This window comes from Gallus gallus, chromosome 16 (genome assembly GCF_016699485.2).
Source record: "Gallus gallus isolate bGalGal1 chromosome 16, bGalGal1.mat.broiler.GRCg7b, whole genome shotgun sequence".
NCBI classification, from domain to species: domain Eukaryota; kingdom Metazoa; phylum Chordata; class Aves; order Galliformes; family Phasianidae; genus Gallus; species Gallus gallus.
This window is the reverse complement of record NC_052547.1, coordinates 2,279,028-2,297,400: the sequence shown is the minus strand read 5'-3', so window position 1 is coordinate 2,297,400 and position 18,373 is coordinate 2,279,028. Positions and strand designations below refer to the sequence as shown.

Here is an 18,373-nt window from a genome sequence, read left to right as displayed (position 1 = left end):
GGCATTTTTGCATAAATGGGGGATTTTGGAAGAAAAAACGTATGATTTTTGCTTAAATGGGGGATTCTCGAAGAGAAAACACGTGATTTTTGCTTAAATGGGAGATTCTCGAAGAGAAAGCGCGTGATTTTCGGGTAAAATGGGGGATTCTTGAAGAGAAAATGCACAACTTTCGCTTAAAGGTGGGATTCTCAAAGAGAAAACGCGTGGTCTTCCGGTTAAATGGGGGTTTCTTGAAGAGAAAATGCGTGATTTTCGGGTTCAATGGGGGATTCTCGAAAAGAAAGCGCGTGATTTTCGGGTAAAATGGGGGATTTGCGAAGAGACAACGCATGATTTTTTCTTAAATGAAGGATTCTCGAATAGAAAACACGTGATATTCGGGTTAAATGGGGGTTTTCTGATGAGAAAATGTGGCATTTTTGTTTAAATGGCGGGTTTTCAAATAGGAAACGCGTGATTTTCGGGTTAAATGGGGGATTCTCGAAAAGAAAATGCCTGATTTTCGGGTTAAGTGGGGGATTCTCAAATAGAAAGCACGTGATTTTCAAGTTAAATGTGGATTTCCAAAGAGAATACGTGTGATTTTCTCTTAATTGGGGGCTTTGGAAGAAAAAACGTATGATTTTTGCTTAAATGGGGAATTCTCGAAGAGAAAGCGTGTGATTTTTGCTTAAATGGGGGATTTCCAAGGAGAAAACGCGTGATTTTCGCTTAAATGGGGGATTCTCGAAGAGAAAACTCATGATTTGCGGGTTAAATGGGGGATTCTCGAAGAGAAAACACGTGATATTCGGGTTAAATGGGGGTTTTCTGAAGAGAAAACGCGGCATTTTTGCCTAAATGGGGGGTTTCCGAAGAGGAAACGCGTGATTTTGGGGTTAAATGGGGGATTCTCAAAAGGACATGCATGATTTTCGGGTTGAGTGGGAGATTCTCAAAAAGAAAGCGCGTGATTTTCGAGTTAAATGAGGATTTCCAAAGAGAAAGCGCGTGGTTTTTGGGTAAAATGAAGGATTTGCGAAGAGAAATCACATGATTTTTGGGTTAAATGGGGGATTCTCAAAGAGAAAACTCATGATTTTCGGGTTAAAAGGGGGATTATTGAAGAGAAAACGTATGATTTTTGCTTAAATGAGGGATTCTCGAATAGAAAAGGCGTGATTTTTGCTTAAATGGGTATTTCTCGAAGAGAAGAAACGTGATTTTCAGCTAAAACGGGGGATTATCGAAGAGAATGTTCGTGATTTTCGTTTACAAGGAGGATTCTCGAAGAGAAAACGCGTGATTTTCAGGTTAAATGGGGGTTTTCCGAAAAGAAAACGCGTGATTTTTGCTTAAATGGGGGATTCTCAAAGAGAAAGCACGTGATTTTTGTGTTAAATGGGGGATTTTAGAAGAAAAAACATATGATTTTTGCTTAAATGGGGGATTCTCAAAGAGAAAGCGCGTGATTTTCGCTTAAATGGGGGATTTTGGAAGAAAAAACGTATGATTTTTGCTTACATGGGGGATTCTTGAAGAGAAAACACACGGTTTTCGCTTAAATGTGGGATTCTCAAAGACAAAATGCGTGGTCTTCGGGTTAAATGGGGGATTTTCAAAGAAAAAATGTATTATTTTCGCTTAAAAGGGGGATTCTCGAAGAGGAAGCGCGTGATTTTTGCTTAAATGGGGGATTCCCGAAGAGAAAACACGTGATTTTCGGGTAAAATAGGGGATTCTCGAAGAGAAAGCGCGTGATTTTTGGGTTAAATGGGGGATTTCAGAAGAGAAAACGCGTGATTTTGGCATAAATGGGGGATTCGCAAAGGGAAATCGCGTGACTTTCGGGTTAAATGGGGGATTTGCAAAGAGAAAGCATGTGATTTTTGCTTAAATGGGGGATTCTCGAAGAGAAAACGTGTGATTTTCGGCAAAAATGGGGGATTATTGAAGAGAAAACACATGATTTTCACTTAAACAAGGGATTCTCGAAGAGAAAGCTCGTGATTTTTGGGTGAAATGGAAGATTTCGGAAGAGAAAACGCATGATTTTCACATAAATGGGGGATTTGCAAATGGAAAGTGCGTGATTTTAGGGTTAAATGGGGGATTTTTGAAGAGAAAACGCATGAATTTCGCTTAAATGGGGGAATCGCAAAGTCCTAACACATGATTTTCGGGTTAAATGGGGGATTCTCGAAGTGAAAGCACGAGATTTTCAACTTAAGTGGGGGATTTGCGAAGAGAAAATGCGTGATTTTCGCTTAAATGGGGGATTCTCAAAGAGAAAACGCGTGACTTTCGCTTAGATGGGGGATTTGCGAAGAGAAAACGCGTGACTTTCGCTTAAATGGGGTATTTGTGAAGAGAAAAGACGTGAGTTTCGCTTAAATGGGGGATTTGCGAAGAGAAAACACGTGTTTTTTTGCTTAAATGGGGGATTCTCTAAGAGAAAACACGTGTTTTTTGCTTAAATGGGGGATTCTCGAAGAGAAAACGCGTGATTTTCGGGTTAAATGGGGAATACTCAAAGAGAAAACGTGTGATTTTCTCTTAATTGGGGGCTTTGGAAGAGAAAACGTATGATTTTCACTTAAATGGGAAATTCTCGAAGAGAAAACGCATGCTTTTCACTTACATGGGGGATTTTCAAAGAGAAAGCACGTGATTTTCGGGTAAAGTTAGGGATTCTCGACGAGAAAGCGCGTGATTTTGCTTAAATCGGGGATGTTAGAAGAAAAAACGTATGATTTTTTGCTTAAATGGGGGATTCTCGAAAAGAAAGAACGTGATTTTTGCTTAAATGGGGGATTCTCGAAGAGAAAACACATGATTTTTGCTTAAATGTTGGATTCTCCAAGAGAAAATGCGTGATTTTCGCTTAAATGGGGATTTGCGAAGAGAAAACGCGTGATTTTCGGAGTAAATGGGGGGTTCTCGAAAAGAAAACGCGTGATTTTCGCTTAAATGGGGTATTTGTGAAGAGAAAAGACGTGAGTTTCGCTTAAATGGGGGATTTGCGAAGAGAAAACACGTGATTTTCAGGTGAAATTGGACATTCTCGAAGAGAAAACGCGTGATTTTCGTGTTCAATTGGGATTCTCGAAGAGAAATCGCGTGATTTTCGGGTTAAATGGGGAATACTCAAAGAGAAAACGTGTGATTTTCTCTTAATTGGGGGCTTTGGAAGAGAAAACGTATGATTTTCACTTAAATGGGAAATTCTCGAAGAGAAAACGCATGCTTTTCACTTACATGGGGGATTTTCAAAGAGAAAGCACGTGATTTTCGGGTAAAGTTAGGGATTCTCGACGAGAAAGCGCGTGATTTTGCTTAAATCGGGGATGTTAGAAGAAAAAACGTATGATTTTTTGCTTAAATGGGGGATTCTCGAAGAGAAAACACATGATTTTTGCTTAAATGTTGGATTCTCCAAGAGAAAATGCGTGATTTTCGCTTAAATGGGGATTTGCGAAGAGAAAACGCGTGATTTTCGGAGTAAATGGGGGGTTCTCGAAAAGAAAACGCGTGATTTTCGCTTAAATGGGGTATTTGTGAAGAGAAAAGACGTGAGTTTCGCTTAAATGGGGGATTTGCGAAGAGAAAACACGTGATTTTCAGGTGAAATTGGACATTCTCGAAGAGAAAACGCGTGATTTTCGTGTTCAATTGGGATTCTCAAAGAGAAATCGCGTGATTTTCGGGTTAAATGGGGAATACTCAAAGAGAAAACGCGTGATTTTTGCTTAAATGGGGGATTCTCGAAGAGAAAACGCGTGATTTTTGCTTAAATAGGGGATTTTCGAAGGGAAAACACGTGATTTTCGCTTAGATGGGGGATTCTTGAAGAGAAAACACGTGATTTCCGCTTAAATGTGGGATTTGCGAAGAGAAAATGCGTGGTTTTTGCATTAATGGGGGATTTTCAAAAAGAAAACGCGTGATTTCCGCTTAAATGGGGGATTTGTGAAGAAAAAACGCGTTATTTTGGGGTTAAATGGGGGATTTGCGAAGAGAAAACGCGTGATTTTGGGGATAAACGGGGGATTTGCGAAGAGAAAACGCGTGATTTTCGCTTAAATGTGGGATTCTTGAAGAGAAAACGCATGATTTTCAAGTTAAATGAGGGATTTGTGAAGAGAAAAGACGTGATTTTCACTTAACCTGAAAGTCACGCGTTTTCTCTTTGAGAATCCCCCATTTAAGCGAATATCACGCGTTTTCTCTTCGCAAATCCTTCATTTATGCGAATATCGCGCGTTTTCTCTTCCAGAATCCCCCATTTAAACCGAAAATCAAGCATTTTCTCTTCGAGAATCCCCCGTTTAACCCCAAAATCATGTGTTTTCTCTTCAAGAATCCCCCATTTAAGCGAAAATCATGCGTTTCCTCTTCGTAAATCCCCCATTTAACCTAAAAATCACACGGTTTCTCTTCGAGAATCCCCCATTTAACCCGAAAATCACGCGTTTTCTCTTCGGAAATCTCCCATTTAACCCGAAAATCACGCGTTTTCTCTTCGCAGATCCCCCATTTAACTTGAAAATCCCACGTTTTCTCTTTGAGAATCCCTCATTTAAACGAAAGTCGCGCGTTTTCTCTTTGTGAAATCCCCGATTTAAGCAAAACTCATGCGTTTTCTTTTCGAGAATCCCCCATTTAACCAAAAATCACGAGTTTTCTCTTCAGAAATCCCACATCTAAGCGGAAATCATGCATTTTCTCTTCGGAAATCCCCCATTTAAGCGAAAATCCTGCGTTTTCTCTTTGCACATCCTTCATTTATGAGAAAATCACGCGTTTTCTCTTCAAGAATCTCCCATTTAACCCAAAAATCACGCATTTTCTTTTCACAAATCCCCGATTTAACCCGAAAATCACGCGTTTTCTCTTCGAGAATCCCCCACTTAAGCCAAAAATCACACGTTTTCTCTTTGCAAATCCCCCGTTCATGTGAAAATCACGCGTTTTCTCTTTGAGAATCCCCCATTTAACTTGAAAATCACGTGTTTTCTCTTCGAGAATCCCCCATTTAAGCAAAATTCACGCGTTTTCTCTTCGCCAATTCCCCATTCAAGTTAAATGGGGGATTTGCGAGACGGTACTATGCATGCGCGACATTATGGACGGCAGTATGCAAGCGCGAGCCTCGGGAGTGCAGTACGCATGCTCGAGCGTTGAGACTGCCGTACGCATGCGCTGTCCGCGAGACCGCAGTACGCGTGCTTGACATTACAGACGGCTATACGCATGCGCGGTTCTCGAGACGGCAGTACGCATGTGCGATATTATAGATGGCATTACGCATGCGGGGATCTCCAGATGGCAGTACGCATGCACGATCTCCGAGACCGCAGTACGCATGCGTGTCATTTTAGACAGCAGTACGCATGCGCGAGCACCGAGCGCTCAGTACGCTTGCGCGGACCTCGAGACGGTCGTACGCATGCGCGAGATTCGGGACGACAGTACGCATGCGCTTTCCGCGAGTCGATTGGACGCATGCGCGAGCTTCGACTGGACAGTACGAATGCGCTATCCACGGAACGGTAGTACGCATGCGCGACATTCTAGACGGCAGTACGCATGCGCCAGCCGCTTGACGGTAGTACGCAGGCGCGACATTATGGCCAGCAGTACGCATGCGCGAGCCCCGAGACGTTAGTTCGCTTGCGCAACATTACAGGCGGCAATACGCATGCGCCTGCCCGGAGACGGTAGTACGCATGCGCGAACTTCGAGACGACAGTACGCATGCGCGAGCCTCGAGACGGTAGTACGCATGCGCAACGTTCTAGACGGCAGTACACCTGCGCGGGTTTCGGGACTGTAGTACGCATGCGCTGGGTTAGGGATAGCAGTTCGCATGCGCGGTTCTCGGGACGGCAGTACGCATGCGCGATCTCCGAGATGTTATTACGCATGCGCGAGCTGTGGGACGACACTCCGCATGCGTGAGGTTCGGGAGTGTAGTACGCATGCGCGAAATCATAGTCCGCAGTACGCATGAGCGAGCCGCGAGACGGCAGTACGCATGCGTGATATCATAGATAGCAGTACGCATGCGTGAGGTTCGGGAGTGCAGTACGCATGCGTGACTGCATAGGCTGTTGTACGCATGCGCTACATTATAGCCGGCAGTACTCATGCGCGAGCCTCGTGACGGTAGTACGCATGCTCGGGTCTCGAGAAGACTGTACGCATGTGCGGGTCTCGAGACGGCAGTACGCATGCGCTATTTTCGAGTCGGCAGTACGCATGCGCGATATTCGAGACGGTAGTACGCATGCGCGAATGTCGAGACGGCCGTACGCATGCGCGAGATTCGGGACGACAGTACGCATGCGCGGGCCATGGGAGTGCAGTACGCACGCGCGACCTCCGAGGCGTTAGTACGGATGCGCGATCCGCGAGATGCTAGTACGCATGCGCGAACTTCGAGACAGCAGTACGCATGCGCGGGTCTCGACGCTGTAGTACGCATGCGCGAGCCCCGAAACGGTAGTACGCATGCGCGAGCTTTGAGACGGCACTACGCGTGCGTGTGCTCCGGGAGTGCAGTGCACATGCGCTGGTCTTGGGACGGCAGTACGCACGCGCAGGTTTAGAAACAGCAGTACGCATACGCGGGACTCGAGAAGGCTGTACGCATGCGCGAGCTCCGAGACGGCAGTACGCATGCGCTATTTTCGAGTCGGCAGTACGCATGCGCTAGTCTCGATACGGCATTACGCATGCGCGATCGTCGAGCCGGCAGTACGCATGCGCGAGGCGCGAGACGGCAGTGCGCATGCGGGAGGTTCGAGACCGTAGTACGCTTGCGCGACATGATAGCCTGCAGTACGCATGCGCGAGCCGCGAGACGGTAGTACGCATGCGCCTCATTATAGACGGCAGTACGCATGCGCGATCTTCTGGACGGTAGTACGCATGCGCTAGCTACGAGACGGAGGTACGCAGGCGCGACATAGACGGCAGTGCGCATGCGCGTGCTGTTCCGCGGCACTGCGCATGCCCCTGCTTCTTCGGGGCACTGCGCATGCGCCTTCTTCTCCGCGGCACTGCGCATGCGCCTTTTTTTTCAATGTTTCACTGTTTTTTTGATTAAAGTGCGTCCTGTAAAACTTCAGTATTTGGTCACCTAAAATTGTGAACCTGGTGCTCCGCGGGGCACCACGGAGCGCTACAGAATATCGGGTTCAGAGGGGGGTTCTGGGGGACCAGCGCGCACAGAGCGCTCCAGGAACTTTTCCGATTCACCACCGCCTCCTAAAGCCGCTACCACCGCTTCCGGCCGTCACAGCACGGTGCAGTTCCGCACTTTGGCCACGCGGTGGCAGTAGAGACCGCGAAAAGGGCTTCTCCAGTGGGTTTGGCTAAGTTTTGGGCGTTCCGTTCATTTCAGGTGAAGAGCACAAAACGGTGGGACAGAAGAGAAAAATTTAAAAAAAGGAAAAGGAAGAGAAAGAGAAGGAATAATTCTCCAAACCCAAGAAACCGGTGTTAACTGCTTATGAATATCTACCAGAAATGATCGAATTTATCTTGTCATGCTTTTTTTTTTCCCCTAAATTGATGCACTAAAATCTCACTTCGTGGCACATGTAATGATAGGGTAGGTTAGCAGTGAGCACAGGGCCGTCTTAATGTTATCTCAGATAATGTCTTGTTAATATTTTTAATGTTTTGGGGTGTTTTTTTTTTTTTTTTTGTTTGTTTGTTTTAGTAAATGCCTTTCTTGCATTTAAAAAAAAAAAAAAAGGAAAAAATGCTAAAAAAAAACCAAAACCTTGAATTGCTGAAAATGTATGTGGTGGTTCTGTTTATAGTCATGGGGAATATGCAAGGTGATTAACAGCGTTTTGCAAAAACCAAACTAGCCTAACTTAACCATGTCAGTCTGATGACATGTTATATATTAGAAAGGTAACAATAAGATCTGGAGCTGTGATGTCCCTGTCTCTTTCAGCAGGGCCATTAGTGTCTGAAGGACAGTAGAGAGCTGCCGGTGGGCTGATCCCCAGTATGCCTCCTCATATTCCTTGTCCCTGCAGTCCATTCCGATGTGTCTCCCGGTCCCCATGTTCCTCTCAAGTGACTGGACACTGACCTCAAAGTGACCTCAGGCAGGATGGCTCCTGGGACAGACTAACAAGAGGAGGTGACTACTTGTGCCATCCATATGTGGTAACCCCTGAGGTTTTTTGGGTTCAGCCATGGGCCAGAAAGAATCCTTCCAGACCCATAGCTTGAATACCTCAGCCCAGCTCCTTGCAGAGGGCGTCTCAGGGACCTCCCCAAAACCTCAGCACCGACCCTATTGGCTGCTGGGGCCACCCAATGCCACCAGCAAGGCAAGAGCTGCCTTGAGAAGTGAGCAGCCCATTCATCTTCCCACTGCATCTGGGTGGAGCTGCATCACAGACACCATGCAGCCCCATGCCATCCTCCTTCTCTTCTTCTTCCCTGGGACCACGGCAGAGCCAGAGGGTAAGTGGGAACCATGGCTAACCCTAGCCCTTTCTTCTCTCCTCACAAATCCCCCCTTATGGGGCGGTCATCAAGCTGGAGGACGGGAGATGGAGCTGAGGTGGTGGCGAGCTATGGGGGGTCCCAAGGAGCTATCAGGGATGACAAAACTGGGGACGCTTCCCCCAGCTCTCTTCCCATCTCCTGCAGGCTCCCACATGCTCAAGCTTCTCCATTTCGCCACCTTCCAAAACAGCACCTCTGTGCTTGTGGGAGGACTGGGACTCTTGGGAGACGTGAAAATGGGATCTCTGGACAGCCGCACTGGGAACATCCGCTACTACCGGCCCTGGCTGCGCCCATCCTTGCCAAAAGGTGACTGGGACGTCATCGAGAGCTCCATCAAGTCATATGTGAGGGATTTCAGCAGGCTGGTGCAGATGTACACCACGGTGCCCTGTACGTGTCCCTTCCCCACCCCATTTCCAAGGTTCTCTCTGGGGCATGAGGGGACTCTGGGTATCAAGCTTCAATATAATAAAGACCAACGGTCACATTGTGGCCAACTATGATAAACAGTGCATGTCTGCTGGGCAGACTGGGGACCTGCGGTCACCTGAGGCAACTTTGGGCACTCTCAGCAGCCACATTACGGCCACCCCTTGCCAGCCCACCAGCTGCTCTCTACTGTCCTTCCAGACACTAGTGGCCCTGATGGGAGGGACAGAGACATCACAGTTCCAGGGCTGGACATCTCCTAGATGGGCTGTGCAGGAAATCAGACCACAGCTGCCAGATTCAGGCCCTTGGGGACACTTCAGCATCACCACTTCTCTGTGGAGTGGTTCCAGAGAAGGGAAGTGATACGCTGTGCTCATTCCCCTGGGGCTGACTCACTGTCACTGGGTGCCAGGGCTCAGCCCCAGCAGCCCTGCATAGGCTGGCCCTGTGTCACCACCATGGCAGGGGACATCCCAGAAAGAACAGGTTGTGCTTGGAGGGGGATGGGGTGCAGAGAGACATTGGTGCAGCACTGGTTCCATTGTCCAGAGCCCAGCAGCCCCATGGGGACTCATACATTTTCTCCAGGGCACTGAGGGGATGGTGTTCTTGGGAGGTGACAGTGCTGGGACCGCATGTCCTTGTCCTGCCTCTGGTTGTGGGAGGATACAAACATTTACTTGACTGAGCTTTGGAACACCAGGGCCTTTTTTTGACATTGGATACAAGAACCAGAGTTTTTGGGCATGAGGACAACACTCAGTCAGACCCTAAGCGGCCACAAAGCTGAGTGCCCCACATATCAACACTACCATGCTACCCCTTGCCCCCAGACCCTTTTGTCTTCCAGTCCTCCATTGGTTGTGAGCTCCAGTCCAACGGGACCATCAGGACCTTCTTCGACATTGCTTACGAGGGCCAGAATTTCCTCCGCTTCAACCTGGACGCAGGCACTTGGGATCAGATGCAACATAACCAGTTGTCAGCCAAAGCTGAGCACCTGATGGCCAATGCCAGCACTCTCAATGAGGTGATCCAAGTGCTCCTCAACGACACCTGTGTGGACATTCTGAGACTTTTCATCCAGGCTGGGAAAGCAGATCTGGAGAGACAAGGTGAGCTGACTCTGACACTGCCACATCAGCTCCCAACGTGGGGGCTGAGCAGTGCTGCACTGCAGTCCCCTTGTTTCCATCCCCCAGTGCCACCCATGGCTGTGGTCTTTGCCCGCACGGCCGGCCAAGCGCAGCTCCTGCTGGTTTGCCGTGTCACCAGCTTCTACCCACGGCCCATCGCTGTCACCTGGCTGCGGGACGGCCGGGAGGTGCCCCCGAGCCCGGCGCTGAGCACCGGCACTGTGTTACCCAACGCCGACCTCACCTACCAGCTCCGCAGCACCCTGCTGGTGTCTCCCCAGGACGGGCACGGCTACGCCTGCCGCGTGCAGCACTGCAGCCTGGGTGACCGCAGCCTCCTCGTCCCCTGGGGTAGGTCGTCCCCATCGGGGATGCGGCTCCTGGGCACTGTTCCCTCGGCACGAGGAGCAGGAGAGCTGACGGGCTGTGTTCCTCAGAGGACTCCAAGTGGGGGCTGAGTGCGGGGCTCGGGGCCCTCCTGCTGCTGGCTGCTGCCGCCGTCGCCGTAGTCTTGGTGCGGAGATACAGGTGAGACCACCTCCTGCCCCGCTGCTCCTCTGAGAGACCCCCGCCCCGCCCCGCAGCGCCCACTCTCGTTGCAGGAAACGGCAGCGGGTGGACGAGGTGCGCAGCATCCCTCTGGCGGAGCACCGGGGCACAGCGCGGGATGGGACCGCCGCGGGGCAGTACGGGGGCTGCGACCGCGAAACGCCCGATGAGGGGAGGGGGCACATCTGAGTGCTTCTCAGTGCTGCACCTCGTGAGGGCACCCCTGTGCTCGCGGCCAATGCTTCCCCAGCCCTGGTAAAGGTACCCACCTGCCTACGAGCAGCGAGCTGCACCCTCCCGTTGGCACCTTCTGCGTTTTATTGCCCAACCACCGCCTTTATTAACCCTCTTCCGGAGATATCTGTGCACAGTCCCCCCCTCCAGCGACGCCCACCAACGGCGCTGGAAACGCTGAGCAGCACTGAGCTCTGCTGTGCTCCCAGAGGAAAGCGACACTCAAACATTGCTGTGCTCACCACGGAGGTGTGGGAGTGAGTGGGGTTTGGGTGGGACCGGGCAGGTTTGAGGTGAATGGAGCGTGGAATAAATGGATAATTAGACCCATAGGTTTCACAGCGTGTGCAGAAATCCCAACCTATGAGTACTTCCTCTGTGAGCATAACCGTGCTGTGGGGTGAGGTGCTCCCAGGTGAAGGGGGCAGCACCCCAGTCTGAGCCCTGGGAGAAACCCATCCGCGCTCCCAAACAATTCCAGCTTCGAAAGCAGTGGATCCTGGCAGTGCCTCTGCCCCCCTCTGGGCAGAACGGGGCTGGGAAGGAGCATGCAGAGGGAGGGGGCTCGAGGGAAAGCCGAGGGGGAGTGAGGAGAAGTGGTGCCCTGAGGGTACAGGCACCATGGGAGCACCTGAGGACCTCCGGGGCTGAGCCCTCACCTGGGAAGTTGTAACCCCACATCCTGGGGTCACCACAGTGCCACCGGGGTCTGAGTGGGCAGGGACACCAACTGTGCTCAGGAGGGGACAGCACTGGGACCACCCACCCCAGCTCTGTCCTTGGACGAAGGAGGACGCACTTCTCCTCAGATGAGTTTCGGTTCTGCTTTTGCCCCAGCATGGGGCCCATGGGAAAGAGGAAGAGAAACACGTCTGTTCGTGCCTGAGGGTGGCTGGCTAGGAGTGGTAGGGGGAGATGGGGGCTCCTGGTCACCCCGTGTCCCCATGCCCAGCACCCATCACATGCCGCAGCACCCCAGTGTTGGCACAAGTGTCCCCACCCTCTGCCACCAGTCAAGGGGTGTAGTTGCTGCGCAGTGACCCAAAAGAAAACAAGTTCAGCCTCGTTCCCTCCTACGCTTCTCCAGCCCCCAGCTTAGACCCTCCCCGAAACCTCACTGGCGCCAGCCCCATTGGTGGAGCGCAGCCTTCGAGACCCCACAGTGCTTCCTCTTCCCACCATCCCTGCCACACTGCCTTTGCTGCTGGCACCATGTGGCCCCACTGCCTCTTCCTCTTCCTTCTCCTCCACAAGACATGGGCAGAAGCAGAAAGTAAGTGGGAGCCCCGGCTCACCCCAGCCTCCATCATGGAACCCTATAGCAGTGAGGGGGGAGGGGGGGAGGGGAAGGGGGATGGCTAAGAGACCTTTTCCTGTATGATGGGGATAGTCCCCAGCATCAAGGGGCTGTCCACAGCCTCACAGCACCCAAAGGGGCCCCTGTCCATGCCCACTTGCCTCTAGACTGGGGATCACGTGGATGAGCTTTTTGCCATGACACCCTGCATGTCTTTCTATGGCAGAGATGGTCACCTGGGCATAGGGTTTGCTGCGTGTGGGTCAAAGTACATCCCCCATTCACCCCCATCTTTCCTGCAGCCTCATGCCCTCCCCCTGAAGAATCACAGTTTTTCCAGCTCTTCTACACATTGCTCTTGGGCAACGTCAGCTCCACAGAACTGACCGGGATGGCTCTGCTGGCAGATGTGCCCATAATGGTGCTGGACCCGCACACCTGGAACTTAAACATCTGCCGGCCATGGGTCCAAGAGATCACAGCTGAGACTGAAGTGAAGAAGATTCTGTCCTTCTCCATGGTCGGCATACGCAATACAATTCGGTTCATGCATGAGATGACTGCAAAGGCAGGGTTGGACTGTGAGTAGGAGGGACAGCTGCAGACCAAGCAACCCAACCCCATGAGCACAGAGTTTGTGGGACCTTCTGGGGGTCTGACAGCCTCCAAAAAGTGATGGGTTGTGAGGTCTTTTGGCAGGGGCTGATAGCCTCTAAAGGGTGATGGGAAAGGCTCTGTTTCCTGAGACATGTGGTTCAGTGGAGCATTGAAATGTGTTGTGGGGTTTCTGCCCTCTGACCCTACTTAAGGAGGACATGTGGGAGCTGCTCCCAAAATTAACAGAGCCGTGGGAATCACCTGGCATGGATCAGGGAAGGGGAAACATGAAGGAAAACATTGCAGGGGGACATTCTGGGGGACAAAGTGCTTAAGCTGCCACCCTGCACTGCTCAGCCCTTCTCCCTTGGCAGCTCATGTGGTCATGATGCCCATCGTGCCCGCACCTCCCCAGCCATCCTCATGTCATGCTCACATACCCTTCTGCCATGTCCCCATGCTCACATACCCTTCTGCCCCTTGCAGACCCGCGCGTTTTCCAGATCCACACAGGCTGCAAACTTTACACCAACGGAACGAGATGGAGCTTTGTCAACATTGGGGAAGGTGGCAGAGACCTGGTGACATACGAGCTGAGTAGGGAGCGCTGGGTTCCCCAGAGGTCCACCCTGCTGGCCAAGGTGATGAGCAACACTCTCACTGACCTCCGGGCCGTGTCGGGGTTTTTGGAGCACGTCTTCTCCTCCTCCTTCCCAAACTACATCCTCATGCTACACGAGGAAGGGAGGACAGATCTCGAGAGACGAGGTGAGCGATCCTTGGCCCTGGGATAGCCACCCTATTGCTCCCAGATTGAGCTGTGCTCGCACTGAACTCCCATCACTGTTGTCCCCAGTGCCACCCATGGCTGTGGTCTTTGCCCGCACGGCCGGCCAAGTGCAGCTCCTGCTGGTTTGCCGTGTCACCAGCTTCTACCCACGGCCCATCGCTGTCACCTGGCTGCGGGATGGCCGGGAGGTGCCCCCGAGCCCGGCGCTGAGCACCGGCACTGTGTTACCCAACGCCGACCTCACCTACCAGCTCCGCAGCACCCTGCTGGTGTCTCCCCAGGACGGGCACAGCTACGCCTGCCGCGTGCAGCACTGCAGCCTGGGTGACCGCAGCCTCCTCGTCCCCTGGGGTAAGGGATGGGTATGGCATATGGGGTGGCCTGGAGCTGCCACACGTTCACGGCTAACCTCTGCTCTCTCCCCATTCAAGAAAACCCCAGTGCATCTTCCACTGTTGGCATCACCATCACCATACTGCTCCTTGCTGCCATCATCACTGGGGGAATTTGGTGGTGGAGACGCAGGTGAGGGCTCTGGCTGTGGGGTCTGAGCTCTGCAGAACATCCAGCATGGCTCACAGTGGTATCCTCTTGCAGGAAACACGCTGGGTCTGGAACGGATTTCCGGACATTCCTCATCTGATGCCCACCTTGTACCAAGACCCTCACTCCCTGCTCCATTTCTAAGCCAGCTGCACTGATGGTGGTGACAAAGCAGTGCCACACCAGTAGGGGACAGAGCAGGCCACAGAGGAGCATGGAGAGAAGGCCAAGTGACATCCCAGTTCCCAAGCCCAGACCCCACTGTTTTGGGGAATTCGTTGTCTTTTGACAAAGTGTACCTCTCCTCTTCCCCTAACCCTGTACTGTGTCCCCAGCCTTGTCCCAGTGTCTCTTCCTCATCCCAGTGCTCCCACCTCATCCCTTCTCCTACACCCACCGTATGTCCCTCCTCTGTCCCCTCACAGCCCCAATCCTGTCCCTGTAGCCCTTCTTCAGTCCACGTCCTTTCATGTCGCAAACTGTCCCCACCACATCCCACACTGTCCCTCATCCGCACCACCTGTCCTTCCCATCCCATGTCCCCATTCTGTCCCTGTCTCTCTCCCCAGTCCCCACATCACCCTGCTGTCCCCTGTGTCCCCTGTCCTGTGGCTCTGGGACAAGGTTGCTTTGTCAGCCCCCAGCAAAATGGGGAAGAATGAGGCAAAACCATGAAGTTATGTATTTTATTTTTTCTTCCTGTAAAAACACAAACAGGCACAGGTGTTGCCATCACTGACCCTGGGAGGCAGGGCTGAGCCCACTGGGAGGGTATGAAGTCACCAGTGATGTCACCAGAGGATGGAGTGGCCAAGGGAAAGGGACATGTGGCCCCATCCAGCAGTGACACCATCAGCTGTGACACTGCTTTGACCCCATGATGACACTCCATAGAGACCTCTGAGGACACTCCAATGGCATTCCAGCGAATTTCCTGGGACCCTGCTGTGACATCCCAGTGACACAATGATGACACCCTGTGGTCCTCCGGCCACCTGTCATATGCCATGGGGACACCTCTGTGTCTGGTGGTGACATCCTGGACATCCTTCAGGACACCCTCAGGCCCCCCAGCATCCTTCAGCTCTCCCAACTCCTCTGTGAGTGTCCTCACTGAGACCCACATACTGAGACTCCCTGATATCCCCTGGGTTCTCCCAATAACCCCTAAAGGCCACCCCCCCTAAAGCTCCCGCAGTTACCCCTGGGAATCCCTAATACAACCCTGGAGTACTCCAGGGACCCCTCCCCACGACACCCCACAATTTAACAGCAACATCCATCCAAAAGCCTTCCCATCCATCACACCCTTCCACTGTCCCCCATCTCGGTGCTCTCTACCACCGTCCCCTCATCGCCCGTCACTGTTCCCTCTGCCACTGTCCTCCCATCCCCCGTCCCCACATCCTCCCTGTCCACCTCCTTGCCTCCATTCTCCCGCTGTCCCCGCGAGCTCCTGGCCCAGTGGGTGACAGTCCTACGGGCACTGCTGGAGGCTGTGGAGCCCTCTAGGAGCCGGGGCAGGAGTGCAGCCCAAGCAGTGCGACACAGTCCCCGCCCGGCGCAGGCATAGAGCAGCGGATTTAGGGCACTGCTGAGGAACGCCAGCGCAGTGGCTGGTGGCCGGATGGCCTCGGCAACCTTCCTTAGAGTCCCAGTGCAGCCCTGCAGCTCTGCTGCCACCTCCAACAAGCTGCCTACATGGTACGGTCCCCAGGTGATGGCAAAGGCGACCACCACGGCGGCCACCAACCGCAGCGTGCGTCCCCGCCGTGCCAATCGCGTCCGCCGCAGCCGCCGCAGCAGCAGCCCATAACCAAGGGCCACGGCAGTCAGTGGCACAGCCCAGCCCAGCCCTGTCTCCAGCAGGTTGTGGGTTACCAGCCAAGCGGTGGAATTGTGGTTCCGCTTGCACATCCCATTCTCCACGTGCCGGAAAGCAATAGAAGGGGTGGCCAACACCAAAGCCACCAGCCAAGTGATGGCAGCAGCCCCATGGGCCAGCTGGGTGGCACGGTCACCTGCCAGCACCGCTGCTGATGGCCGGGACACCACCAGGCAGCGGTGCAGGCCGAGCAGCGCGATGAGGAAGACGCTGGTGTACATGGCGGCTGCACAGATGTAGTTGCAACCACGGCACGCAGCCGGGCCCAGGTCCCAGTGGCCAGTGCTGAGGAATCGGATGTAAACAGGGCCGGTGAGCAGTGTGGCCACGTCAGCCAGAGCCAGATGGGCCACCAGCAGCATGGGGATGCTGCGGCGACGCGTGATGACACAGCTCCACAGCACAAACGCATTCCCTGGCAGCCCTATGACCATTGCCAGCGACAGCAGAGTCAGTCCCAGTGCCGCATTGGGGATTGCAGAGACAGTCGCATTGGAAGGAGGTGTGGGCATGGCAGGAGACCTGTGGGGAGAGGGGTAACCAGCATCCTGCAGAGCAGATTCATCCCTTCTTCCTTCATTCAGTCTCCCCATCCCTCCCTGCCAATACTGCCCTTCCTCATCTGTCCCATCATCCTTCCTTCCTTCCCCCCACTCTCTGAGGTCTCTTCCTCCTTTGCTACTCTCATCTCTTCCTCCTTATCTTGGCATTCTCCAGACCTCAAAGTTGTCTCCCAGACCTCCCAGTGCCCCAACCACATGACTCAAGTTTCCCCACAAACCTCGCAGCTCATCCCTTAAAGCATCCCAACTTTTCACCCAGACTTTCTAGTTGCCCCAAAAACCTCCCAGTCCCCTTCCAGCCTTGCCACTGACTGCATCCCACAAACCTCACAGATCCTGAAGACCTTCCAGTTGTCCACCTATCCCTCCCAGTTGTCCCAGGTGACCCTCACCAATGGCCCCTGCCCTTCCAGCCTTCCCCCACTACCTCAGGGACTCACATATCCCTTCCCAGGGACCCTGGCAAGGGTGATTGGTCCTCGGTGCCCTTGTTGTCAACAGTGACCACGAACACTAGGTGCTACTTCCCCTCCGCTCAGCCCCAGGAAGGAAACACTCATGCAAGAGGAAGAAGGCAGGGAAACCACAGGCAGGAAGGGGGCATATGGGGAGTGACTGCAGACCTTAATTTTTCCCTGCCTGAGTGGGGACAGGCGAGTATAAAAGCACTGGTGGCACTGCCAACAGGTAATGAGATCCTCCCAAATGTCCTCCAGGAGGACATCTCCTGGCTGTGGGGTTGGTAGGAGCTCATCGAGATAGCATGGAGGGCAAAGGGATGGTCTTCTATGTGCCTGCTAACAGGTATGGCTAATGTACCTTCTTCCTTCCCTTCATTCCTCCCTCCACCTCCCTATCCCAACAGATGAATCACAGCCTGAAAGCTAGGAACCCCATAGATGACTGTGCGATGGGGCACAATCCCAAGCAAGACAAAGCCCATTGAAGGACACTTTTTCCCGATCTACCACCACACCAAGGAGAGGTAGGACCAGAGATCTCTGACAACAGCATTCAACTTCATATTTCCCGCCCAATTCCTACAATGCCGTTGACTGACTAAAAGTATCAAGACTAAAAACAGCCACTTTTGCTCTGTGCTGATTCCACCCTCCCCCTCCCCCAAGCTCCAAAGTCATAGGCCTGGGGATCAGCAGATGTTACCCAACAGAAAAATATAAATGGTGTCACAGACAGGATTGCAGACAGGATAAACTGCTGCAAAAATACAACATGTCCCTCCCCAGGAAGGAGCGGGCTCAGACGTTTGGAAGGACCAAGAGAAACTGGTGTCAGAAATAAAGAGGAACGGGGAACAGAAACAAAAGCAAAGGGAAGTTAATCTGAAGACAATCCTCTGAAAGCAGAGTAAAGGAAAGGATTTGCCCCGGGCATTCCTGGAGTCAGGACTGACCATCAGCCTGTGGAAAACTGCTGCTGAATAATAACAGCTCATATTAACTCCAATTAGACCTTAAAGATATTTGGCAAATAAATTTTAATGGTTAACACAACTGGATGCTGAGTAGCTAAGCATGTACTTCAGTTAGGATGACCCATGCAAATAGAACAAAACATTGTTTGCCAAATTGCCAGAAGCAGTTTCTGGCTCCCAGCTGAGAAATGTACGTTGATGACTCGCTCTGAAATTACGATCTGCTGAGAGAAGTATTTCATGTTTCAGTGTTTTAAACAGATGCCCTCAGCACCCAGTCCTTCAGTGTGAACATCCATCCCATCCCTTGTTGATAAGGGCTGTAAGGCGTGTATTTTGTTGGGACCCCTCATCCTCCCCCACGGCCCTATTTAAGGCCAGCCCATAGT

At 52.2% G+C, this 18,373-nt stretch overlaps 4 protein-coding genes across 4 annotated transcripts in view; 3 read left to right on the top strand and 1 right to left on the bottom strand.

The window, feature by feature from the left end:
• Window positions 1–5,538, top strand: part of LOC121106914 (carnitine O-palmitoyltransferase 1, muscle isoform-like) — a 39,573-nt gene extending 34,035 nt beyond the window's left edge. Inside the window, exon 4 of the mRNA XM_046901514.1 lies at window positions 5,364–5,538. Within this exon, the coding sequence (XP_046757470.1) occupies window positions 5,364–5,538 (175 nt within the window). The remainder of the gene's footprint in view (window positions 1–5,363) is intronic.
• A 2,815-nt stretch (window positions 5,539–8,353) lies between these two features.
• Window positions 8,354–11,204, top strand: CD1C (CD1c molecule). The gene is made up of 6 exons (NM_001017412.2): window positions 8,354–8,475; window positions 8,644–8,913; window positions 9,789–10,070; window positions 10,158–10,442; window positions 10,529–10,619; window positions 10,694–11,204. Exons 1-6 carry the CDS (start codon window positions 8,415–8,417, stop codon window positions 10,827–10,829), a joined length of 1,125 nt encoding a protein of 374 aa, NP_001017412.2. The 5' UTR covers window positions 8,354–8,414; the 3' UTR covers window positions 10,830–11,204.
• Window positions 11,205–12,054: 850 nt separating this feature from the next.
• CD1B (CD1b molecule) lies at window positions 12,055–14,777 on the top strand. Its single transcript, NM_001024582.2, has 6 exons — window positions 12,055–12,147; window positions 12,474–12,752; window positions 13,255–13,536; window positions 13,625–13,909; window positions 13,990–14,083; window positions 14,156–14,777. Exons 1-6 carry the CDS (start codon window positions 12,087–12,089, stop codon window positions 14,199–14,201), a joined length of 1,047 nt encoding a protein of 348 aa, NP_001019753.1. The 5' UTR covers window positions 12,055–12,086; the 3' UTR covers window positions 14,202–14,777.
• Window positions 14,774–17,048, bottom strand: LOC101751902 (leukotriene B4 receptor). The gene is made up of 2 exons (XM_004945648.5): window positions 16,990–17,048; window positions 14,774–16,508 (listed from the first exon to the last, which is right to left on the bottom strand). Coding segments are annotated over exons 1-2 (1,107 nt in total). The 5' UTR covers window positions 16,992–17,048; the 3' UTR covers window positions 14,774–15,403.
• Between the last annotated feature and the right edge of the window lie 1,325 nt (window positions 17,049–18,373).

What these genes read in the sequence shown, in the direction of transcription:
- CD1C (NM_001017412.2), top strand. Translation starts at nt 8,415, where the DNA reads ATGCAGCCCCATGCCATCCTCCTTCTCTTCTTCTTCCCTGGGACCACG. An exon ending in AGCAGATCTGGAGAGACAAG is followed by an intron (nt 10,071 to 10,157) that starts GTGAGCTGACTC and finishes TCCATCCCCCAG; the next exon opens with TGCCACCCATGGCTGTGGTC. An exon ending in CAGCCTCCTCGTCCCCTGGG is followed by an intron (nt 10,443 to 10,528) that starts GTAGGTCGTCCC and finishes TGTGTTCCTCAG; the next exon opens with AGGACTCCAAGTGGGGGCTG.
- CD1B (NM_001024582.2), top strand. Translation starts at nt 12,087, where the DNA reads ATGTGGCCCCACTGCCTCTTCCTCTTCCTTCTCCTCCACAAGACATGG. An exon ending in GACAGATCTCGAGAGACGAG is followed by an intron (nt 13,537 to 13,624) that starts GTGAGCGATCCT and finishes TGTTGTCCCCAG; the next exon opens with TGCCACCCATGGCTGTGGTC. An exon ending in CAGCCTCCTCGTCCCCTGGG is followed by an intron (nt 13,910 to 13,989) that starts GTAAGGGATGGG and finishes TCCCCATTCAAG; the next exon opens with AAAACCCCAGTGCATCTTCC.